Here is a 22,909-nt window from a genome sequence, read left to right on the forward strand (position 1 = left end):
CTGTCAAATGGGCACTCTACTATGTCTGAGGATTGTGCCGCTATCCGCGAGTTGTTGTTATACCCGAGGTCCTTGTTCACAAGGTTGACTGTTGTACACTGCACACAAAAAAATCTCTGTGGTTGAGAAAAAAGGGGGCTTGACAACTGCTCTATTCAGTTGCTACACATTCCGTGTACTGAGTTAGCATGGGGTCACTTACAGAAGCATCCTGCACCAGGTCCTGGCATTGTCCGGTGTGCCCTGCTCAAGGCTGCTGATCGTCGCCTTCACTAGTGATGGCTGGCTGATGTGAGCTGCCCTGTGTCGAGAAAGAGGAACACATGCACCACACGTTCACACACGCACACACGCACGCACACACACACACACACACACACACACACACGCACACGCACACATGCACCACATGTTCACACACACACACACACACACACACACACACACACACACACACACACACACACACACACACACACACACACACACACACACACACACACACACACACACACACACGCGCACTCACTCACACACACACTCACACACACACACACACACACACACACACACACACACACACACACACACACACACACACACCACACAAAAGAATCCGCATGATCCAAAAGAGGATAAGCAAACAATATTCGTGCCAGCATGATGATACATACGTCCCACAGTAAAATAGACAGAACAGCATAGAAGGTTTACGACGTACTTGAGGAGCTTGGCAACACGCGGGTCGTGCTGCTGCAGGCCCTCCATGGAGAGCTGCACGATGTGCTCACTGCCTAGGAAGTCCAGCTTGACCAGGGCGAGCGCCCGTCTGCCTTGCCACTCCGGCGGCACTAGATACCAGCCGGCCACGATTTCCCTGGCAAAGAGAGCACGCACGCTTTCAGGCACCGACCTGTAAAGCAAACAAGGGCACAAGACAGACGTTCATAAACATATAGACCTCTTCTTGTCACTATGTCTTTATAAAGTTTATAATCAGCCCATTGCGCAATGACGAAATTTGTACCATAAACACCCCCACACAGCCACCTGGGCGTGTATAATTGGTCATGTGGGGTGTTGAACAGTGCATCCCTGATCCCAGTGTACTCACATGCATTACTTATGCAATCCATATTTGGCAATGCGCAATGGGCTTATATCGGACAAGAATGTTGCACTGGCAGATACGAAAGCTGTGCAACTGTGCGAGGTGAATTCCGACCAAAAGTGCACACACACACACACACACACACACACACACACACACACACACACACACACACACACACACACACATGTTTACCCAGGCTGGTGTGGCCCTGGACTCTGGCAGTGGCACGGATGCACTTGTTGTGCACATACACACACACACACATACACACACGTGTGTGTGTGTGTGTGTGTGTGTGTGTGTGTGTGTGTGTGTGTGTGTGTGTGTGTGCATGCGTGTATGTGTGTGTGTATGCACGCGTGTGTGTGCGTGTATGTCTGTGTCTGCGTTAATGCTCTGCTCGCCAGAATAATGTTCATGTCCACAGATAGTGTTTGCTGGCAACAAAGGTATCCTTTATGTATAAGTGTATGCTCATACTATTCAGGATGCTTTACTGTTTTTCGTGGCATCCAGACCTTCCGTTTTCTTTTGTTTCGTTCAATTTCAGTTTATATATATTTTTACAGCAATTTTGTGTCTTTCTGCTGGTCAATTTGGTGTCTCGATTGTGTTATAATTACTTATTGAGGGAATGGAAAAGGGAAAAGTCTACAGAAAAAATTGACTGCCACAGCCAAGAATTATAATATGCATGTACACATGTCCAAGAGCACCACACATCATTCGTTGTAACTATTAGTTTCATGCCCATAGGTATAATAGTTAATAGTCATGTACATGACAAATATTGCCCTCAGAAAGTATGCTCGTTGCAAAGTTGTCCTTCTTTTGGCTCGAACCATTGCTCGTGTAGATGTATACAGGATAATTATATCAGTGGGTTCAATTGGTGGCGAGACTGGCCGGCGTAAATTGTTTGGGGCGGAATTCGGCACGAAATCTACATATGTGCTGAGTACTTTTTGACGACGAATTGTGTTGGTCTTGAGAACTTTGGCAAGAAAGCGAAGAAAAAGATTATCGCTTGGGCCATGGTAAAAAAATTAAGTTGATTCTCAGGTCATGAGCCTGTGAAAATCGGGGCATTCTGCTGCATACTAGTAAAGTTCCCTGGGGTACAAACACTGCATAGTAAAGTTCCCCGGGGGTCCAATCATTATACTCCTGTGCATACTTAGTAGTACTTTTCCCCCGGGGGCCAAGCGCGAGGCCTCGAGGGGGGGGGGGGGGGGGATAGTAGATGATCTCTACTATGTGACACTGGATCATCGATAATGGGCCATTCACACGACGCCCAAAACGTGGCGTACGTGACGTTTTCGTCCGGATAGCCATGACAACATCAGGGGCGTCGCACACGGTACGGTCACTACGGTATTGACCGTACCACTATTTGCCCCAAGTGCCCCGTGAATCAATAAAATGCACTGATTTGGGCTCTAAATTTTCAAAATTTTCAGCTCAGCCATCCCTCCTCCCCCACGAGTAAATTGTACTTCAGATGGCTGACCGTACCACACTAAATTACCTTCCGACGCCCCTGAACATTGAACGTGGCGGGAAAATCGTACCCCTGATACGAAAACGCAGACGACGTATCCAGACCCCTGTACCGATTCGTTCTGTCGTTCCCAGCAGTTTGTGTCCAAAAGAAGCTGTACACACAGCTGTACACACAGCTGTACGAGCAGCGTGTGCGTGCCTAGCGCCTGTGTGAATGCACCTGCATGAAAACGACGTCTGCCAGTGCGTCGTATTCCAAAACGTGACGTAGTATGAATAGCCTATATAGGCTATAACCAAGAGTCCATAACCCAAGAGTATGCAACTGTGATCTCTTTTCTATGGGCCAACCGCGCGCTGCCTTCATTATATCATTCAGCTGCAGTCCGCGCACTGCGGAAAATCAAACACCGCATTTTCCCTCTGGTTTGAAATGAACTTTCGTACGGAACTGGAGTTCACGCGCCAAAATTTAGAGATCGCGTAGGTACTGGAACAAATCGAGCAAAAACGGATGGGCTCGGACGAGACATTGTGGGTTTGAATGCATGCTTTCAGAGCGTAATGAAGGCAAGTTACGTAATGAAGGCAGCGCGCCACGCATGCACCCATGATCACAGTTGCATACTCTTGGGTTATGGACTCTTGCTATAACTAACTTATAAGGTCTATAATATAATAGAACGAAACGTGCACTTGAGTCAGTCCACGTGCGCTCCACGCGATCCACGTGCATGTGTAAAAACAGAAGAAAAGTACACTCAAACGCCTCTTATCCGGACGCCTCAGATACGGGCACGTCTCTCTACCGGGCACCTTCAGCTTGAGTTCCTATAGCACAAATGCGTCGAATTTGGGTTTTTTGAACTTTTTTCCGTATGTAGAAGTGCTTATGTTTCACTGCCAACCTATGTAATCCCCACATTTTTATCAATGGGTTCCTTTTGTATCCTCAACATGTGCAATACGTGCCAAATAAACTTCTTCAAAAAATGATATGATACATGGTAGGTGAGTTATTCTGAGATACGGGCAAATCTGAGATACGGGCAGTGCCCGGTCCCAAGGTGCCCGGATAAGAGACGTCCGAGTGTAATGCCAGTTTCCGGTCTGCAAAGCATGCAGCTGAACTGTTCATTCGAACTCAACTCCAAATGGTCGACTCCCTCTCCCGATAAATAATTTTAAATAGATCCCTGCCAACAAGGGCAAGCAGGAAAAGGGCATGGCCTGTTACTCTTTGACTTTGTGGAGCCGTCACCAGTAACTGCCGGGCAACTTTTTCTGAGACTAGCAAGAGAGGCTTGGCTGTAAGCGCAAGTAGTAAAGTATAAATTATTCATAGTCCGCAGACGTGGGATAAAGCACCCTATCAAAAAATTATGGCGAAGCGGAAGGTTTTCTCAACAATAGAATTTATTCATTTCAACGATGTCTACAATGTGGAGAGTCGAACCAAGGAGCCAGTCGGCGGTGCGGCACGAATGGTCCATCGGATTGGAGAAATTCGCAAGCGCGCCTCCGAAAACGCCCTACCCGAACCGGTGGTGATATTTTCCGGAGATGCATTTAATCCAAGCGTCATGTCGACTATTACTCAGGGAAAACAAATGGTTCCTGTGTTGAACGCTGCGAAAGTCGCCGTAGCTGTGTACGGAAATCACGACTTCGACTTCGGGGTGGAGCAGCTGGAGAAATTGGCGAGTCAGTGTAAATTTCCCTGGCTCATGTCCAATGTAGTGAACAAATCCACAAAAGATAAGCTTGCTGATGGAGAAGAAACGGTGGTGCAGGAAATCGCAGGCCACAAGGTGGGATTCCTGGGCGTAGTTGAGCGTGAATGGCTAGAAACACTGGCAACGATTGACGTAGATGATGTGGAGTATGAAGATTACTGCGTGTGCGCACGGCGCTTGGCGACCAAGCTACGAGCGGACGGCTGCGAGCTAGTGGTGGCGCTGAGTCACATGCGAGTGCCGAACGATGTGCGACTGGCGACCGAGTGTGGCGACGTTGTGGACCTGGTGCTGGGCGGTCACGATCATCACTATGCGGTGAAAAAGTATGGGGAGCATGACATCTACGTTTGCAAGTCGGGCACCGATTTTCGTCAAATGACAGTGCTGCGAATTGAGTTCAGCGCAATGGATCGGCCAAAAGTTGTGGACTGGTGCTGCGAGAATATCACGAGCGAGGTAGAGGAGGATGCGGACCTGAAGGAAGAGCTGAGTGAGTATGCCAGCGTTGTTAGCTCCAAGATGGGTTCTGTCGTCGGCTCGACGTGCGTGCCGCTAGACTGCCGCTTCAGCAGCGTGCGAACACGCGAGACGAACATTGCCAACTTCGTGGCGGACATGCTGCGACGTGCCACGGATGCCGACGTGGCCCTGTTGAATGCAGGCACACTGCGTACGGATGCGATAGTCGATGTCGGACAGATTCTCATGCAGGATTTGGTAAATCTGCTGCCGATGGGCGATCAGACGACGGTAATACGAATCAGCGGCGCGCAGCTGTTGGACGCGCTCGAGAACGGCGTGTCACAGTACCCGCGCTTGGAGGGCCGCTTTCCGTGCGTGTCTGGCGTGCGGTTCACGTTCGACGCGGCCAAGAACGCTGGCAGTCGCGTCGTCGACGGGTCGGTATCGGTCGGTGGCAACGCGCTGGATTTGAACGGCCGCTACACGGTCGTGACAAAGAGCTACCTGGCCCAGGGCAAGGATGGCTACGACTCGTTCAAAGACGGCGAGGTGGTGCTGGACGACGAGACCGGGCCGATGCTGCCCACGCTGTTGCGCAACACCTTTGCAGAGCTGGAGGTGCTGGATAGCATGAAGGCGCGGCGGCGATCGGTACTGCGCGGCATAGAGAAATGGAAAAAGCTGGCACACGTTGATCATGACTCGCAGGTGAAGACTACTGATGGGTGCTCGGCGTATGGAATCCGGCCGATGGTCGACGGTCGCATAACTTGTCTCAATGCCAAAGAAGTACCCGAGTCGTGATGCGCCCGCAACCAAAACCTAACGGCCTGCATCGTTCAGTGAGCTCTGAGCAGTGCCCTCGCTCTCAGGGCTATCTCCGGGTGCAGCACTACGTTTGGCGCTGTGTGTGTGTATGTGTGTGTGTGTGTGTGTGTGTGTGTGTGTGTGTGTGTGTGTGTGTGTGTGTGTGTGTGTGTGTGTGTGTGCGTGTGTGCTTGAGTGCGTGCGGTACGTGTACACACACACTACGAGTGCGAATGAGCACAGACGAGGGATTTTGAGTGATCAAGCATGAACTTGTGGGTTGAATAGATCTTCTTTTAACAAAATGTAATACATCACCAAGTCTTGTACTGAACGTTACTCATAACATGCTGGCAATGTTGGCAATGACATGACTGTTCACACTCAACTTTTTTTAGCTAACATTTTAGGTACATATGAAACGTTAGTATGTTGCGTTTATACTTTTACTGCCTTTTTTATAAAGACCCTGGAATAGTATATGTAGCTCCAATGTGTCGAATGATATTACACAAAATAGCTATTAGCCTTTACAACTTATAGGCTTACGGAGGCAGAGAGCCTTTGTGCCCAATTGTGAATTACTGGCCCGTAGATGATCGTCTGCCCTCCCTTTATCCTTGTATACTATTGCTACTTCGAAGTATATAATTATGTACTACAGAAGCAACACTTGGTATTGCAAGCAGTTATCAAACTGATACTCAGCTCTCTGGGTATGTTGGCTACAGTCTGATGTGAGTGTAGGGGGTGGTTCATCATCATGAGCACTATGACGTACATGGGATGCTTATCGAAAGCTGATCTCATGGTGTAAATCAACAAATATCTGGCTCTTATTTATTTCGGCTCTTTTCGGCCTGGGGTGTCGAGGTCGGCTGGAGAGTGCAGCTATGGTGTGGTGGTTGATAAAAAATCTGTACAGGGCCGAATGCTGCTGCTGCTTTCCCATTGATCTGGGCCTTCGAAGTTCTAGGCCTAAAAGGTGTTGCGGCTTAAATGTTGGTGTGCAAATTTCAGTATGACAGCGTATACAAGCAGCAGACGTACAGGCTGAAATTTTAATGCAGATGAAATGTGTGTTTCGCCCTCAGAGGCTGAAATTTAAACGCGCTGAAAACTTGAAGACTTACAGTAAACTAGTGCTGGGCGCAGTGCAGCCACACAGGAGCACGGCACACGCTGGCTTGTGTAAGGCACTGACGTTTTCTTTCGGCCACATTTCATCGTACACTTAGGGGTCGTCGCAAATGTTTTTTGTCGTCCCTGAAACGAACATGATTCATTTGGGGGAGGGGGTGCAAGCCAAAATCGCAAGTCGACCGACACTGTACATATGACATGTACATGCATGCGATTTTCGTCGTCCAGCATAGCAAGCTGTGTTCGTTTCAGAGGGAGGGGAGGGGGTCCAAGTACGAAATGAACGATGTTCGTTTCAGGGACGACAGAAAACCTTTGCGACGACCCCTTACTAGTCCCATCTTGAATAGAAGTGTGAACTGCTATTGGGGGCTCCACATTTTCTCTCTACATTCGCTGTAGTCAGATAAACTGCTCCACAAACGTTATGGCAAGGCATCTTAGCTGAAGCCTGGTGTACAACACAGCACCGCATCAGGGATGATGGCACTGTGATAATGGCACGCCAGCCAATGACTTGTAACGTGCACGCAAATAATATGCAGAAGAGACTGGAATGGATGTCAGATGATACTAGTAGTACCGTGTGCATCGGATCAGCAGGGAAGTTGCACTGGGCACTGGTGATGTGTGGATATTGTGATGCAACGGCAAGCAGCAATTTGGAATTGCGGTCAGAGCTCTTTAATCCGGCGTGCTCATACAGTGTGCATACATGCACAGAGTCATGTGTGGTGTACTGTTGTGGACCGATTGAAATCCGGTGGAATGACCGACGCCGGCGCCCTTACTGCCTTAGCGCGTACACGCACAGTAGTTCACACGTTACACACTGCAAACATGGACCAGCACTGCCCACGGCTGCAAGGCCAGCACCCCGTGGCCGCTTGACTTCTCAACGGATTTCAATGTCCACAACAGTAGATTTACGGTCTCTCTTGCCTTGTGCTCTTCATGATCGTCTCTTGAACTGTTACATGTTACATGTGCCTTCTTTGAAGATGTGAGTAAACCTTATGAGCTGGTGTGAGTGTATGTGTCGGTATATTCTAGTCTACGATGCACACTGGTGAACTACGAACTGCATAGACTACCGTAGCGATCACAACTGTGCATTGCGTTGTGCTACTGTGAGCACAGTGCACTAACACTGAGTGTCCTCTGATGGAAAGAGCACAACATATACACAACTTTAATACACATTGCCGTTATGTGTGGATTTCTCCAGCAGGAATCCGTCAAACGGATGGCTGAAGCATGGCTGAATCGACCATGCTCATCCACATAGTCATTGAGACCTGTGCTTTGCTGTACACAACAGCACGTCTAGAACAGAGAGTCCCATGTGCACGACTCCCATGTTCTAGAACCGGACACAAGCAGTGTGAAATACCAATGGCTCTCTATCTCATCCAGGCTGCACCACCAGGGTCGGTCGCAAGGCACACTGCTGTGCCCGAGATATGGCTTGCGATGTGAGATCGGTTCGACGACAGCTAAGCCATAGAAACACTCTAGGAAACAAGCCTGCCAGGACACAGGACACAGAGGCACTCTGAGGCAGAACAAATCCAAGAGAGCTATGCTACTTACCCTGCGGATGCATAAGCGCTCAGCACATAGACAGCGTCCAGTGGTCGGAGGTCGGGTACAATGGCCTGGCAGATCCTCAGCAGCTCTCTCGGCACTGGTGAGACCATGCTGATGCAGTAGAGTAGCCAGGGGTACTCAAACTTCACCTCTATACATATACACATGAGCAAGAGCAAGAACAAAAACAAATGACAAGCATCAAAAAAGCCGTGGGCATGCAACTCAACATACAGTGGAACCTGTCTAAGACGACCGCTCATAGCATCTTCAAAACGTGGTCTCCGTTACCAGGTGGTCTCCGTATCCAGGGTCATTTGACTGGAAATAGCATCCCTTGGTCCTGGTTTCACTGGTCTTCTAGGACAGGTGGTCGCCTTATCCGAGTGATCGCCTTTGACAGGTTTTACAGTGCATGCAACTACACTTGACGGGACGACTGACAACTTGCGACAAGTCTAGTTCCAGCAGAACTCAAGTCCAGCCTGTGTTTCACAACCACCCTGTGGTTCACACATTTCGGGGCCAAGCGGGGACTTTCCGGGCTTGCTTGGCCATTCTTTTGCCATAAGCAATGTATAAAGCAGAACAGAGTTATGACTGGGCCTCATTTGAGGGCCAGGAGCTCCAACTGGCATGATTTACTTGTAGGCATATTTTCGTTGTGATTCGTGGAGCATATTGCTAGCATAGCATTAAAACAGCATAATCCGAGCAAAATTCGAGCATTATCCGCTGACGCGTGCCAAGCGTGTCCCATTGGTTGGATCAGCGTGCACACTCCTTGACATACACGTGCACAACTCACCGTATTTCATGATGTGAGCATACCGCCTGGTCATTTCCTCGCCCAGCTTCCGTCCAAGGTAGGCACCCTTAGACAGCATCTGCACACAACGGAAACAGAAGCAAAAAGCGGTCACACCGTAGGCAATGGCAGCGGACTACAGTGCGTTTCAAAAAATATAGACGCGTGATTTCAAAAAACCGTTAGGCCAGCATCTATACCACATAAAATCTGTGATCACTTTGTGCATAAAAATTTCGAAATTGGGCGTTTGCTATCCGATCGCTTAAAAATCTATATGAGAGCAATTGCGGGAAGGACCTGAGGAACATTCCGGAAGAAATTCTCAAAAAGCTCCCGCCAATTTTGAAATATTTCAAAAATACCATGCGTCTATAATTCTGAAATGGACTGTAGTGGCCATCAACGCACGACAATATGATAGTGTGCATGCACACACATGCGGCTACTCAATTCCACAGTAGTGCACTGCAGGCTGTAAGCAGCAACTACATCGTGAAAGTGAGGCCAGCCGCTGCGATGAATAGACACACCGTTGCCTCTACAAGCACGACGGGGAGGCTGGCCACTGCGATAAATAGCCACACCATTGCCCTATACAGGCCGCCCTACAGTCCATACAGAAAAAGATGGGTCCAAGCCATGGATGTGGTACCGATAGGGATGCTTCATATTGATCACATGAGCAGATACTGGTTCGGAGTGTTTCGACTCAAGTCAATTAATGGATCACTGGGTCAAACGTTGTCAACCATGTTGCCTACACCACCTACATACACAGTGTACAGTTTCTTCACAAACTAGGCATAGCCCGATTGTGCTAGCTGTTGGGAAGGACTAAATCCAGACAAGACAAAGCACCTGATTCATTTTCAACATGTTTACCTGACCGGTTTTGGCTTCTCAGAGCCTCATCAGAGGAAATGGTGAATATCGAAGAATTTTGAAAGGGAAATTGCAGGCAAAACGGAGCAAAATATCGGTGTGTTCAGTGGAAACTGGGAGATTTTACACTTATACGGTGCACGTGACTCATATTCGCACAGTTTTACCAACACGCGACCCACTTTCGGTCAGTTTCCCCACACGTGACACAAATGTCGAAGCAAAAAGGAGCAAAATATCAAGCGGGCTGGCAAAAGGAAAGCAAAATATCGACGATGAGCCAGCAAAATTTTGCGGCAAAATATCGAAGCTTCACTAGCAAAATCGGGCTTTGCCTATAAACACGGGGTCACATGACATCTCCACTGCACAGTAGGCCTAGCCCAAATTTGCTCGGGGCGCTTCGATATTTTGCCCTAGCACTTTCCATATTTTGCTTGGCATTGCCTTTCGTTTCCGATATTTTGCTCCATTTTGCTCCTGCTTTGTGGCAAAAATGGCTTCGAATGAACCGTCTACTTCGGTAAAAGTGGATGGTGACTCTAATGGGGAAAGCAAAACTTATAATGGTGTCAGTATTCCGGATTTTGTAGCATGATTTCAAATTTATGTACCCTTGACAACCTGCACGAGCTACTTCAGCACTACGTTGGCCCAATGAAACCAAAGAAATTTGAATAAAATTGCCAAAACACACCCGGATCCTTTGTAAATTCGATATTTTGCTCGGAATTTGCCAGCAATTTCTTTTAGTGGGAAATTTCGATATTTTGCTGGAAGATTTGCCGGCAAATTTGGGCTAGGCCTACTGCACAGTCTGTGGATTACTGGGTCATGTGATGTCGGCCATGTCGCCTACAGGCCCTACACTGCTTACTTGTCACTGTACTGTTTATTCACAAACATGAGGTCACATGACAGCTCTATTGCCCACTCTGAAGTACGACTTACACCGTGTTTGTAGAGCAACGGGAGAAGGCTGGCATGGTCCAGCAGCGACTTGGCCTCTCGCATGCCATCGCCGTCAGCAATCTCCGTGAGGAGACGATCGATGCTGGCCAAATGCAAGGTTGACACGCTCATGGGTATGAGAGCCTGCAGCTCGCCCACCTTACTCAGCGACGCATTCTTTCGAACTGCTTCCTGAACCTGTATTCGTAGAGAGCACGCCAAAATGATATGGACACAACAGTGCCGGTGTGAGCATCATAGACGAGTACCAGCGATGATAGAGAACGCCAGTATCAAGATTCACAGATCTACGCTGTAGTACTACAGTATACAAGGTCTATGTACGCCTTGCTTGATAGTTTACATTGAAATGCTGTCATCATCCTACATGTTAAATATGTATTACATGCTATGATGATAATCCAAATTTGGCGTCAAAAGAGGCAGCAAAGAGCCAGAAAGAAGAGGTAAATGATTGCCCACATATGGACTGAATGTGTTCATAGGGCAGTTAGTACATTCATGACCTCGGACATCACCGGGTTACTCTCTACAGGGCTCTATACAACCTGGGAAGGTGACAAAGCACTCAAAACGTATCACACTTCATAGGTACACCACTACAAGGGCAATGTGACAAGCATAACCATTTACGGCGGTATGGTAGGTGAGAGAGAGAGAGAGAGAGAGAGAGAGAGAGAGAGAGAGAGAGAGAGAGAGAGAGAGAGAGAGAGAGAGAGAGAGAGAGAGAGAGAGAGAGAGAGAGAGAGAGAGAGAGAGAGAGAGAGAGAGAGAGAGAGGGAGGGAGAGAGAGAGAGAGAGAGAGAGAGAGAGAGAGAGAGAGAGAGAGATGAGATTGAGAGAGAGAAAGAGAGAGAGAGAGAGAGAGAGAGAGAGAGATGAGAGAGAGAAAGAACGAGAGAAAGAGATAGATAGATAGATAGATAGATAGATAGATAGATAGATAGAGGGAGATGAGAGAGAGAGATATGAGAGAGAGAGAGTGGTGAAAAGCTGTGAAAGCACTAGTCACCATGTGTGGTCACTGCACAGTGGTAGATGTGAGACTGCAAACACCACTTACACGATCAAGTATATTTCTGTCGGGCATCACCAAGCTGGTCACGATACGATGGAATTTTTTAAGCTGCAGTGTTGACAAACTGGCTAACTCTTTATACAGATGTTCTGTCACATGATGCAACAGAGGATAGGCAACCGCACCCAATCGTAGCAGGCCACCAAGTTCACTGAGGTCTGCTGCAGAGAGCTGCCCAGAGGTAACGTGGCCACTCAGAGCCTCCAGTAAGAATTGGTGACCTCCTTTGACAGTGATTTGATATTCAACTGGACACTCCTGCAAGCATGGGCGAACACAGATGAAGGAAGTTTATAAAGTGAACAGTCAACCACAGTGACAGGAAAAGAGACGGCAAAAATTGCCATCTGATAATTCTGATCACAGCCTGGGAATAGCATTGCATGTCTGTCTGTCTGTCTGGGTATATGTGTATGTGTAGGTGTCTGTCTCCGATTCACACATACACATCATTTTAAATTTTAAAATACTCGCACAACAAATAATTACAGTAATGCCGATGGAATAAGGAGCCGTCCAGAGTTACCAGTTGGTTTTTCCAAAAACAAATGGTTGTCGTCTGGGGGCGAGTGGGTTAAAGGAGTTTGGTTTTGAAAATAAATTGAACACACCTGGAGACTGGCCAGCTACTGCTGAGTACCGAAGACTGAAATCAACGTCTTGTTTACACATTCGTTTTACCTGCAACAAGGGTGGGCGGGTGGGGGGGGGGGGCTGAAAAATACTGAACCTTTTTTTTTCAATTTGAAAAAAAGAATCAGTACCCCACACCACTGCAATACATTTCAAAAACGTAGATGCCTGAACTTTCCCCAAGAGCTTCGCATGCACTAAAAGTGTAGTCACAAAATAATGGGATTTGAATGAGCCGCCCAAAACATCAAAGACAAGCTCACTGGCGCTGAAAAAACGAGACTGGAATGGAGGCCAACGTGAAATGGTACAGACATTTGTCGACAACTGGACATCTATGCTATTGAAGCGGACTACTAGATAAACCCACGGTCAACTGGGTACTCACTACTCGGAGTGCGGGTAACATGGATGCAGCTAACGAGGTTTGTGAGACTTACCACCTCACCGTCGCCGCTAAGTGCTGCATCTGCCACCTTGGTATACCAGGCATGGTGGTGGCCTGACACAAGCGAAACTTCCTGAGCTGGTTGTGTTCTTCAACAACTAGCCGGTGGTAACGCAAACGTATGAACTTTACTTTTGTAAAGTTACAGTACTTTTGAACTCGGATGGTGAGCCAATTGAATTATGGTAACGTTACAAAAGGAGAAGGACAAAATGTTACGAGTTATGACTAACTGTCCACCAACGTAACCAGATTACTGATCGCTGACTGTATATGATCTGGTTATGTTGGTGGACAGTTAGTCATAACTCGTAACATCTTGTCCTCCTTTTTCACCATAACTTTACTTTGACGAGATGTACAGTCTGAGAGCACAAGCAATGCAGTGTGTTGACTGCCGTGCACAATATCTAGTGTCAACGGGGGTGATATTCACTGAGCAACAGGCTTACCTCAAAGTACTTCACCATCCAGACGAGGTCGGAGATTTCCAGCTGGTCCAGGCGGTCTTTCTCCAGGACACCAATGGCTAGGTCGACAATCTCTGGCTGCGACCGGCCGAAGGCAGAGTGGATGCGTCTCAAACAGCTGACCAGCTCCGCGGGCGATGATGAAGCCATCCTCGGCAGAAACAGCGACCGCAACTGGCTGATACTAGGTGCAAATTTGGATCTCTGCAAGCATGCCATGCAAACACACACACACACACACACACACACACACACACACACACACACACACACACACACACACACACCATGTACCGGTATGCTTGGCACAAGAGAAGGGCGTGCATATCTGCAAGCGCACTACCAGAGTTTACTCACTGGTTTTCATACTGGCCTCATGGCAGACCAAGACTTGCACTACAGTGCATTTCAAAACTATAGACGCGTAGGGTTTTTGAAATATTTCAAATTTGGCTGGAACTTTTTGAGAATAGTTTTCGGAATATTGCTCAGGATCGCTCCACAATTACTCTCATATAGTTTCTAAAGGATTGGATAACAGACGCCCAATTTGGAAAAATTTATGCACAAAGTGATCACAGATTTTATGTGGTATAGATGCTGGCATAACGGTTTTTGCCTAGGTACGCGTCTATAGTTTTGAAATGGACTGTAGGTACGAAACTAGTAACTGCCCAATCCACACCATAGGCTACTAGTAAGCCATGTGGACTTTCACTACCGACACACAGAATTGTGGAGCCGAACCTACAACTTCAAAATGTTTTGGCAAGAAGGCAGCCTTCTGACAGGTTGGCACGCCCGTGTACGCGCGCACACAGTAACACCCCCCCCCATGCACACCCACACCCACAATGAGTTCTATGTCTTCACACAGTACCATACTTGCCGCAGACTGATGTTCAGTTCGGATACACAAATTCGAGAGTCCACTTTAAATACACTATAAACAAGCTCACCTCCATGACTTGAACAAAGTGATCTAGCTGGGCCATGGTGAACAAGGACTCTGGCTGAGACGACGTGAACGTGATCAGGCTGTTGACGAGCGCCGCAAACTGCTCCGCATACTGCCACTGGGTTCTACTTTCCGGAGCGGGCAGCAGCAGTAAGCACTGCAAGAAGTCCGGGATGTCAGCGGCTGTGAGCGACTGCACCTACAATCGAAAGCCGTCACCACACACACGAACACGCATGGGAGAAGGGAAAACATAGACAGGTGCAATAGTCAACAGCACGAAAGAACAGGCAGGCCAGTGAAAAGACTGGCCACCGGATGTCGATGACTGACCCAGGTCAGCAACACACTTGGCAACGTGTGCGTACCGTTAATTCCCCGAATATAAGTGGCACCTTTTACAATCAACTGCAGGGTCTACAAAGGAAGTGCGACTTACAATCAAGGATGACTTACTACTGAAGTGAATATATTGAAAAAATATGACATGGACCTGAAAATGGGGGTGCGACTTCCAATCGAGTGCGACTTATGATCGGGGAAATGCGGTAGCTCAAATTGATTGCGCAAGCAGTCCGCAGACGTGCATTCTGCTAACAGCAAGCACTGATGTCAGTGGTGGCGGTCTGATTGGAACGGTACATTGTATACTACATACATTGCAAAAAGAAGGATCCAGGGACGGGAGTCAAAGCCAGTGCCCTACCAATTAGGCTACCGGGGATTACACACACACACACACACACACACACACACACACACACACACACACACACACACACACACACACACACACACACACACACACACACACACAAGCGCGCGAATGCATTCGTACGGGTATATTCAGAGGTCAGTGTTTCTTTCGTTTCGACGTTAAGCCAATACTGGCGATGGTCAGGCTAAATCAAAAACAACAACGTCCAGTAGGAATGCGGTCTATGCCCGCATGGCGAAGAAACAGCCAAAGGGTTGAAGCACCAAGAATATCCTTCTCTGTCCTACCTTGGCTCCGAAAACATGCAACGCCCAGTGCAGTACACGGCCGCGGTCCACCACCTGCAGCGACTTGGCGCTCGACAGGACAAAGTGAAAGTCGTCGAGCGAAATCTGACTCGTTCCGGGATCGGCACTGATGGCAAACACCACGCTGGGCAAGGCCTGACAGCAGCAGCACAGGTCGTAAGAAGCACAGGTCGTAAGAAGCACAGAGAAACACAACAATACATGATCAAGACGCAGACCTACTGTATGACATTTCCGAGAGTTTTAACAATACGATAAATAGAACAATTGATGCCGACATAATACCATGTAACAATCATGAAATGAAAAAATATATAAACATGATCTCCCCCCCCCCCCCCCCCCCCCCCCAGAGTGCGTGCACAGCGCGCCATAGTACTCACCCGACTGTGGCACATGCTGCGCTTGGCGGCTCGCAGTAGCGTGACGAGCCGCGCTTTCGGCACCTTGCTGATGTCAGCGAGCAGCGCCATGGCGACCTGCTGCTCGGTGCCGATACGCTCGGCCGATGTGGGAACGCATGAGAGCACGGCCATGATCTGAGCTAGACGCTCTGCCGACATCTGCTCCAGTGCAGCTGCTGGCGGTAAGCAGCGGTGGTAGCGTGCAACCAGAGCCTCCGGCAGCTTGTAACCGTTGTCGACCAGCTGGTGGCAGGCCACGTGCAGCGTCATGGCACTCTTCTCCAGGTCGGGATGTGTCTCCAGTACGGACGTCAGGTTGGCGACGAAGGGCTGTAACGCCAGCTGCTTGCAGTATGCCGCCTGTGTGCAGCCCAGTAGCTGCACACAATAGAACAAAAAATAAACAAGATAGAATTAGGAAATCAGGTCTGCAGACACCCGGTCAGAGTGCTGGGCACACAGCCTACGCTGCAGTCAGCACCACAGCTGGGTTGCATAGCACTCAGTCTAAGGCTGCGTTCGTTTTTAGCTACTTGGTAGAGTAGAGTAGAGTCACTCTACCGATAGAGGTAGATGGTAGAGGCAAGTGTACGAACGCTGTTCTACCAGATCTAGTAGTTTACACGATGCGTACGTGAAATGTTTCTTTTTTTATGGAGTTGTGTACAAATCCTTGATCTTGCTGGAAATCCCGTAGCTCTACCAACTTCTACCGGATTCTACCAACTTTTTCCCGGTAGAGCCGGTAGAGGAAAGTAGAATCTACCCTTTTGAGTAGAATTTTTTTCCAAAAAACGAACACCTCTACCGAAAGAAGTAGTTTCTACCCAAACCTGTAGATCAAAAACGAACGCCCCCTAAGCTGCAGTCAGCACACAGCTCGGTTACTAAACAAGCTAAATAACAAGATAGAATTGGAGGTAAGGTCCGGTTCATTTTACTGGAATCTGCATACTAGTAGCGAGTTTTCCAGTCCCAGCTACAACAACAACAAAGACGACGGCAATGACAACGACGACAACAACGACGACAACAGCAACAAGTGTGTAATACAAGTTACCTATACGGGTTCGATTCCTGCAACGCATATGAAGAACAAAGTGATGTACTAGTACTTGTAGCATGTTCTGAATTCGAAGCAACTGTGTGTCAAGACAACACGTCTTCTCCCCCCCCCCCCCCCCCCACACACAACCACCACCACCAAGCTGTACTATACACGAGCTATACACGTGGGCCCGCTGACTAGAGCAGTGCAGCACAACAGCCTTACCAGCGGCAGAGACAGCTGTCTAAGCTGCGGCATCGTCATCAGGTTGCCACAGTGCTGCAGTAGCTCATGCACAGCGGGGTCTGTACCGCGGCCCAGGAAACACAGGCACGATGCCATTTGCTTGGGTGCAAGCAGGTGACGCACCGGCAACAGTATCTGAAAAAGACACACAGCCGCAATAGAGAAGCGAATATACTGTAACATGAAAATTGTGGGCACAAGCTATGCGAGCGAGTCCACCAACTAAACCAGATTTTGAACAGTCAGACGTGCATAATCTAGAACAAAGCTGACAAGGAGTACTGAGACATTCCACGGCATGAAAGTCAGCTTGAGCACTGCTCTTGAATATACTCTGTAAGTCTACAAATTTTCAGCGTGTCTAAATTTCGGCCTACCAGGGCTGAAACAAATTCCGGCCGCATTATTTCGGCCTGTACTCCTGCTGCCTATATACACTGTCACGGTGAACCTTGCATTGAGCACTGTCACAGCAGCAGCACCCAGCTCTGTGTGGACCGTGCTATCAGACACTGGCTGCATGGCAAATGGGACACACGCGTACATTGAGCACTGTCCCAGTAGCAGCACCCAGCTCTGTGTGGACCGTGCTAACAGACACTGGCTGCATGGCAAATGGGACACATGCGTACATTGAGCACTGTCACAGCAGCAGCACCCAGCTCTGTGGACCATGGTATCAGACACTGGCTGCATGGGAACCTAGAGTATTAACTATTTTAAAAGACCTACCTGAGCTACCTCGTTGCACAAACGAACAGACACGGGCGAGGAGTGTGGCAGAATCTCGGCGAACGCAATGATCTCCGGCACACTCAGCAGCTTCATATTGCCGGCCATGCGTCCACAGATCATGGGCAAGGTGTCAAACGAGAAGCCGGGCATCCAGTGGTTCATGCTGGCGCACAGAGAGCCGATCTGAGAACCAAACACACATATGGAGAACATACATGCATACACGCACACACGCACGCACAAACACACGCACACACACACACACACACACACACACACGCACGCACACACGCATACACATTACGTGTATCAGGTCCTGAAGAACGGTTAGCCGAAGAACAGCCAGGCTGCAATTTCACTAAGCACAGCATGCCAATGTATACACGGTGACTCAACTGTGCATAGACCATAGACTACATGAAAATAAGAACGGCCTAGGCTACGAGGCAGCATACTCACCACGCTGACAAGTTTCCCGGTGCACTCGTTCAGCACGTACTCCTTGAGCGGCGCGCACGCCGCGCTAATGGCTTCTGCCGGTGGTGGCTGCGCCATGCCCTCGGGCCGCGCGCTTCTCGTCTTGCTCAGCTTCCTGCATTCCTGCAGCAGCTCGTCGGGCAACATACTCTTGTGGAGCTCCACGATGCGACTCAAGTCTACAATGGTGGTGCCTCTCGTGTGATGGTTGCCACCCGACCTGGCCAAGCAGCACAAATAAGGAATGTAGAGTAAAACCTGTAACTAAAGACCACCGTGACTAGCGACCAGCCTGGTACTACAGTAAAACCTGTAACTAAAGACCACCGTGACTAGCGACCAGCCTGGTACTAAAGACCACTTTGCCAGGCACGGACGGTCTCACATTCATATACTGTAATTTCACAAATTTTCGGTGTACTTTTATTTTCGGTACTTTCGGTGCGTCTGTTTCACACCTAAAATTTCAGTACACCGAACAAACACTAACACACATAATCCAATAGGGAACTGATTCTCTGTACCGAAAATTTCTGTTCACCTAACCTAGCCTGTTGCCCTCATACCGAAAATATTGAGCACCGAAAATTTCTGAAATTAGAGTATAGTTGGACGGTACAAACCTCTAACTAAGGACCATCTGCCACTAAAGACCGCTTTCTCTGGCCCCAAGGGTTGGTTGTTAGTCACAGGTTTTACTGTACAAGCAGAAACGAGAATGCTTCTAAACACCTACAGTACAAAGCTGTGCATGGGTGGTGAGAGAAAAAGAGGAGGGGGTGAGAGACACGGACGGAAGAGTTGGGGCCACTGGTCACCACCGTACATGCCTAAAAGTACAGTTGTGCAAAGTGAAATCCGGACCGCTGTGCACTTTCAGAGTCCGCCAACCAATCACAACGACCCTTGTGTACGCGTGTTAGAGCGAGCACTCGGGACGTCGAGGCCTTCAGCACTGCATGCGCGCATTGATCCGGACTTCACAAGCCATGGCTGTAGCTTCTTGAGAAAGGGCTGCAGCAGGGGTAGAAACTCCTCAAATTAACTAGAAGATGCCAGTAGTGGCATATTCAACCAACAGGACAAGCATGAAGAGTAAATCCTCAGCAAAAACTACTGCATTTTCTGAACAGCTACAATTGTAACCAGGGCCCGTCACCAAAGCCAGAGTGATGAGAACGAAATCAAACACGCATTCGACCATTCAGTCCGAAATTTCACCATCGACTTCAACAGCGTTCACCCCAGACAGCTGTCCACAACCTTGAGTGCTGATAAAAATTGTATTTCCTTTCTCGTTGAGCATGCCCTGTGGGTATGGGTAGGTTTCAAACCAGGAGCTCCTCCAAAACACTACCAACAAAGTCCGTGAAATAATAAGCACGTACTTTAATACTTTCAGATTTTGTGGTCACACCCGTACTGATTTTGGGGCGGGTACTAACTTTCGGACCTGACGTGTGTGTAGTGGTGAAGTCATTTTTCATGTTTATGTACATGCTACATGCTGCATGTGCAAACCGTACCGGTACTTATTTCGGGCAGTATCGACAGAGTCAAACGGTTGAAGGGAGTATTTATTTCGGGCAGGTACTTATTTACTGACTTTTATGGTAGGCTGGAATCTCTTTGATGTGTGCCAGTGTTAACCTACGTGCTGTAGGTTAACACTGGCAAACGTGTACTGTAAATCAACTAATTTTCGCTGATTTCGCCGCTTGGTGCCAACCGGCCAAAGTTTGTCATAGAGTCAAATGATGCAAGATTGAACCCCTATCGGCCAAACTTTGATCACGGCCAAAAGCTTCATTTCGAGATCAGCCAAAGTTTCTCACCGCCAAAATTTGTTGATTTACAATACCGTACTGGCAATATATGTTGCCGCAGTGAGGCCATGAAGCGTTACATTGGCACTTGTTTGCCGCACGCAGGGCGTTACATGCAAAGTCGCACATGAGCCGTTACACAGGTTTCTATATTGCCGCAGACTTCTGCATTGTCACAAGGAAACTGGTAAACACATCGCTCTTCTTCGCAAAACGACCTCGGGAAAGAAGAAACCATTGAGATCGCCAACCACTGAATGATGCTTGGGCGTGATTTTCTTCACGCCGAAGGCGAATAGAGACTTCTGCATTGTCACAAGGAAACTGGTAAACACATCGCTCTTCTTCGCAAAACGACCTCGGGAAAGAAGAAACCATTGAGATCGCCAACCCCTGAATGATGCGTCTTCAAGTGTCAGGACTTCCTGCTGCGTCCAGTTTTGAACTTTTCACCACGCGGTACACGTGCTTTCACAGTTTTCAGCCTTTTTTTGCAGTGCAAACTGCATGCAATGAAAAGATCGCCGCACCCCGCCGGACGCGCGTTACGAACTCAACGAAAATTTGTCGCACTAGCCTGGTCGCGCGTTACGCCGCACCCCCCCCCCCCCCTGCGTTACGCGTTACGCGGCAACATATATTGCCAGTACGGTACTAATATTAGAAAATCTGCTGACTCACGCAATGCGTACTCAGCCTTTATAGAGTCAAATGATGCAAGATTGAACCCCTATCGGCCAAACTTTGATCACGGCCAAAAGCTTCATTTCGAGATCAGCCAAAGTTTCTCACCGCCAAAATTTGTTGATTTACAATACACAGGACTATCTGACGAGGCGCTGCATCTACCACCCAGATAATCAGGTATGGTGCTGGCGTGGCATGTGCAAAACTTCCCAAGCTGGTTGTGTTTCTCAACACAGTTGCATAGCCAGTGGTATGGTGGCTGTGCAAACTAACTGTACTTCTTTTTTTTAAGTACAGTAAACTATAACTAAAGACCACCGTGACTAGCGACCAACCTGGTACTAAAGACCACTTCGCCAGGCACAGACGGTCTCACATTCATAATTATTATAATGTGCGGTGCAAACCTCTAACTAAGGACCACCTGCCACTAAAGACCACTTTCTCTGGCCCCAAGGGGTGGTCGTTAGTCACAGGTTTCACTGTACATGTACCTGACTTGTGCTTCCACTCCTTAGGCACAAGTGCTATCTATGACTACATGTAGTGTGCCATGCCATTTGACAGGGCTGAGGCAAGTAAACTGCAATACCCAGTACCGTAAAAGCCCCCTGTATACGCCCACTCGAAATTACGCCCACCCTCCGTGTACAGGCCCAGTCAGGGGAAGTCAACATTTTTGTTTCAAAATAGCGCCCACGCCCATGTATACGCCCAGGTATGCCGGAAACACCAGTACATGTACAGGTACTGATACCCAATACTTACTGCTATCCCAATTCCAAGTATACGCCCGGTTCCAAAATAATGCCCGTGCCCTTGTATACGCCCAGGAAATCGAGGCTGCTATTCTATACGCCCGGGGCCTATACACAGGCTTTTACGGTAGTTGATGTGAAAATTTTAAAAATCACGATGTACTTAGGATGCCAGGTGTGTGTAGACTTTTGTTGAAAGGCACAAATTCTCACAACAGCTTGTACAACTTGTTGCACATTAGATCAATGATTACACCCTGGGACCAAAAACCTATGAATAGTTCAATAGGAAAATATGTCCAGGGGTGTGACAATTCACTTTTGCACTGAGAACCCAGTGGTGGCCCAAACACTGCACAGTGAACTTTAGACCTATCACGATAACGTACCATCTCTTTGTGGAAACTATGGTTGCAGCCTGCGCGATTCTGCTGTGAGGTTTCACATTCTCCACAAACGAAGTGCTCGCGCAGCCAGGACTAGGTTTGACGCGGCACGGAGAGCCAGTCACGGCCGAAAAGCAGCGGACATCTTGGAGAAGATGCACGTCTACGGCAGAAGATCTCCGTAGGCACACTCCGCTCAAACTACTCATGGTCGGAGATAGCGTCTTTCAACTCATTGTGATCAATTTTGAAACATCATTTTCGTGCTCTGCAATTAAATTTTGGGAAACACTCAAACAATAATTGTGAGCGGACAAGGTAGAAATGGAACGTTAGCTGCATGACATCATTTTGAGATACAGGCGTTTGAAGTTTGGCAAACTGTGGCATATTTTTTACCTGGGTTAGAGGGCTCTATTTGCATCAAGCGCTTGTGCCTCGCTCAGCACAGGGCTTCAAGGTCCAGCACTGAAAATTTGAAGTGAATCCGTTATCATGGTTATGGCTGAAGGAAGATATGGTAGCTAGTTGTGCGACGGGTGGCGTATTGACGGGCGAATTTGGAGGTGACGGCGATCAGCTGATAGCCTGCTGTCAGGTGCTGAGAGCTTCTCTGATTCTGAGAGCGTTTCTGAGTCAGGTAGTAGTCGAGAGCGTCTTCCACTACGCCGAAAACGACGTGCCGATCAGCGTTTTGTTTGCT

At 48.3% G+C, this 22,909-nt stretch overlaps 2 protein-coding genes across 2 annotated transcripts in view; one reads left to right on the forward strand and one right to left on the reverse strand.

Moving 5' to 3' along the window:
• The window catches only part of LOC135818146 (uncharacterized), a 28,209-nt gene extending 5,717 nt beyond the window's left edge, over positions 1-22,492 (reverse strand). The window contains exons 1-14 of the mRNA XM_065331485.1: positions 22,210-22,492; positions 18,532-18,769; positions 18,070-18,255; positions 17,317-17,472; positions 16,023-16,421; positions 15,619-15,774; positions 14,615-14,812; positions 13,638-13,859; positions 12,090-12,362; positions 11,006-11,203; positions 9,170-9,248; positions 8,365-8,512; positions 722-913; positions 203-301 (exon numbers count right to left, since the gene is read on the reverse strand). Coding sequence (XP_065187557.1) covers positions 203-301; positions 722-913; positions 8,365-8,512; positions 9,170-9,248; positions 11,006-11,203; positions 12,090-12,362; positions 13,638-13,859; positions 14,615-14,812; positions 15,619-15,774; positions 16,023-16,421; positions 17,317-17,472; positions 18,070-18,255; positions 18,532-18,769; positions 22,210-22,415 — 2,750 coding nt within the window. The 5' untranslated portion in view covers positions 22,416-22,492. The remainder of the gene's footprint in view (positions 1-202; positions 302-721; positions 914-8,364; positions 8,513-9,169; positions 9,249-11,005; positions 11,204-12,089; positions 12,363-13,637; positions 13,860-14,614; positions 14,813-15,618; positions 15,775-16,022; positions 16,422-17,316; positions 17,473-18,069; positions 18,256-18,531; positions 18,770-22,209) is intronic.
• LOC135818145 (mannosylglucosyl-3-phosphoglycerate phosphatase-like) lies at positions 3,783-6,345 on the forward strand. Its single transcript, XM_065331484.1, has one exon. It carries the CDS (start codon positions 4,003-4,005, stop codon positions 5,623-5,625), a length of 1,623 nt encoding a protein of 540 aa, XP_065187556.1. The 5' UTR covers positions 3,783-4,002; the 3' UTR covers positions 5,626-6,345.
• Positions 22,493-22,909: the final 417 nt, after the last annotated feature.

The sequence above is a fragment of the Sycon ciliatum genome, chromosome 5 (genome assembly GCF_964019385.1).
Source record: "Sycon ciliatum chromosome 5, ocSycCili1.1, whole genome shotgun sequence".
In the NCBI taxonomy this organism is placed as follows: Eukaryota; Metazoa; Porifera; class Calcarea; order Leucosolenida; family Sycettidae; genus Sycon; species Sycon ciliatum.

Excerpts from the sequence above, each read along its gene's own strand:
- LOC135818145 (XM_065331484.1), top strand. The coding sequence starts at position 4,003 with ATGGCGAAGCGGAAGGTTTTCTCAACAATAGAATTTATTCATTTCAAC.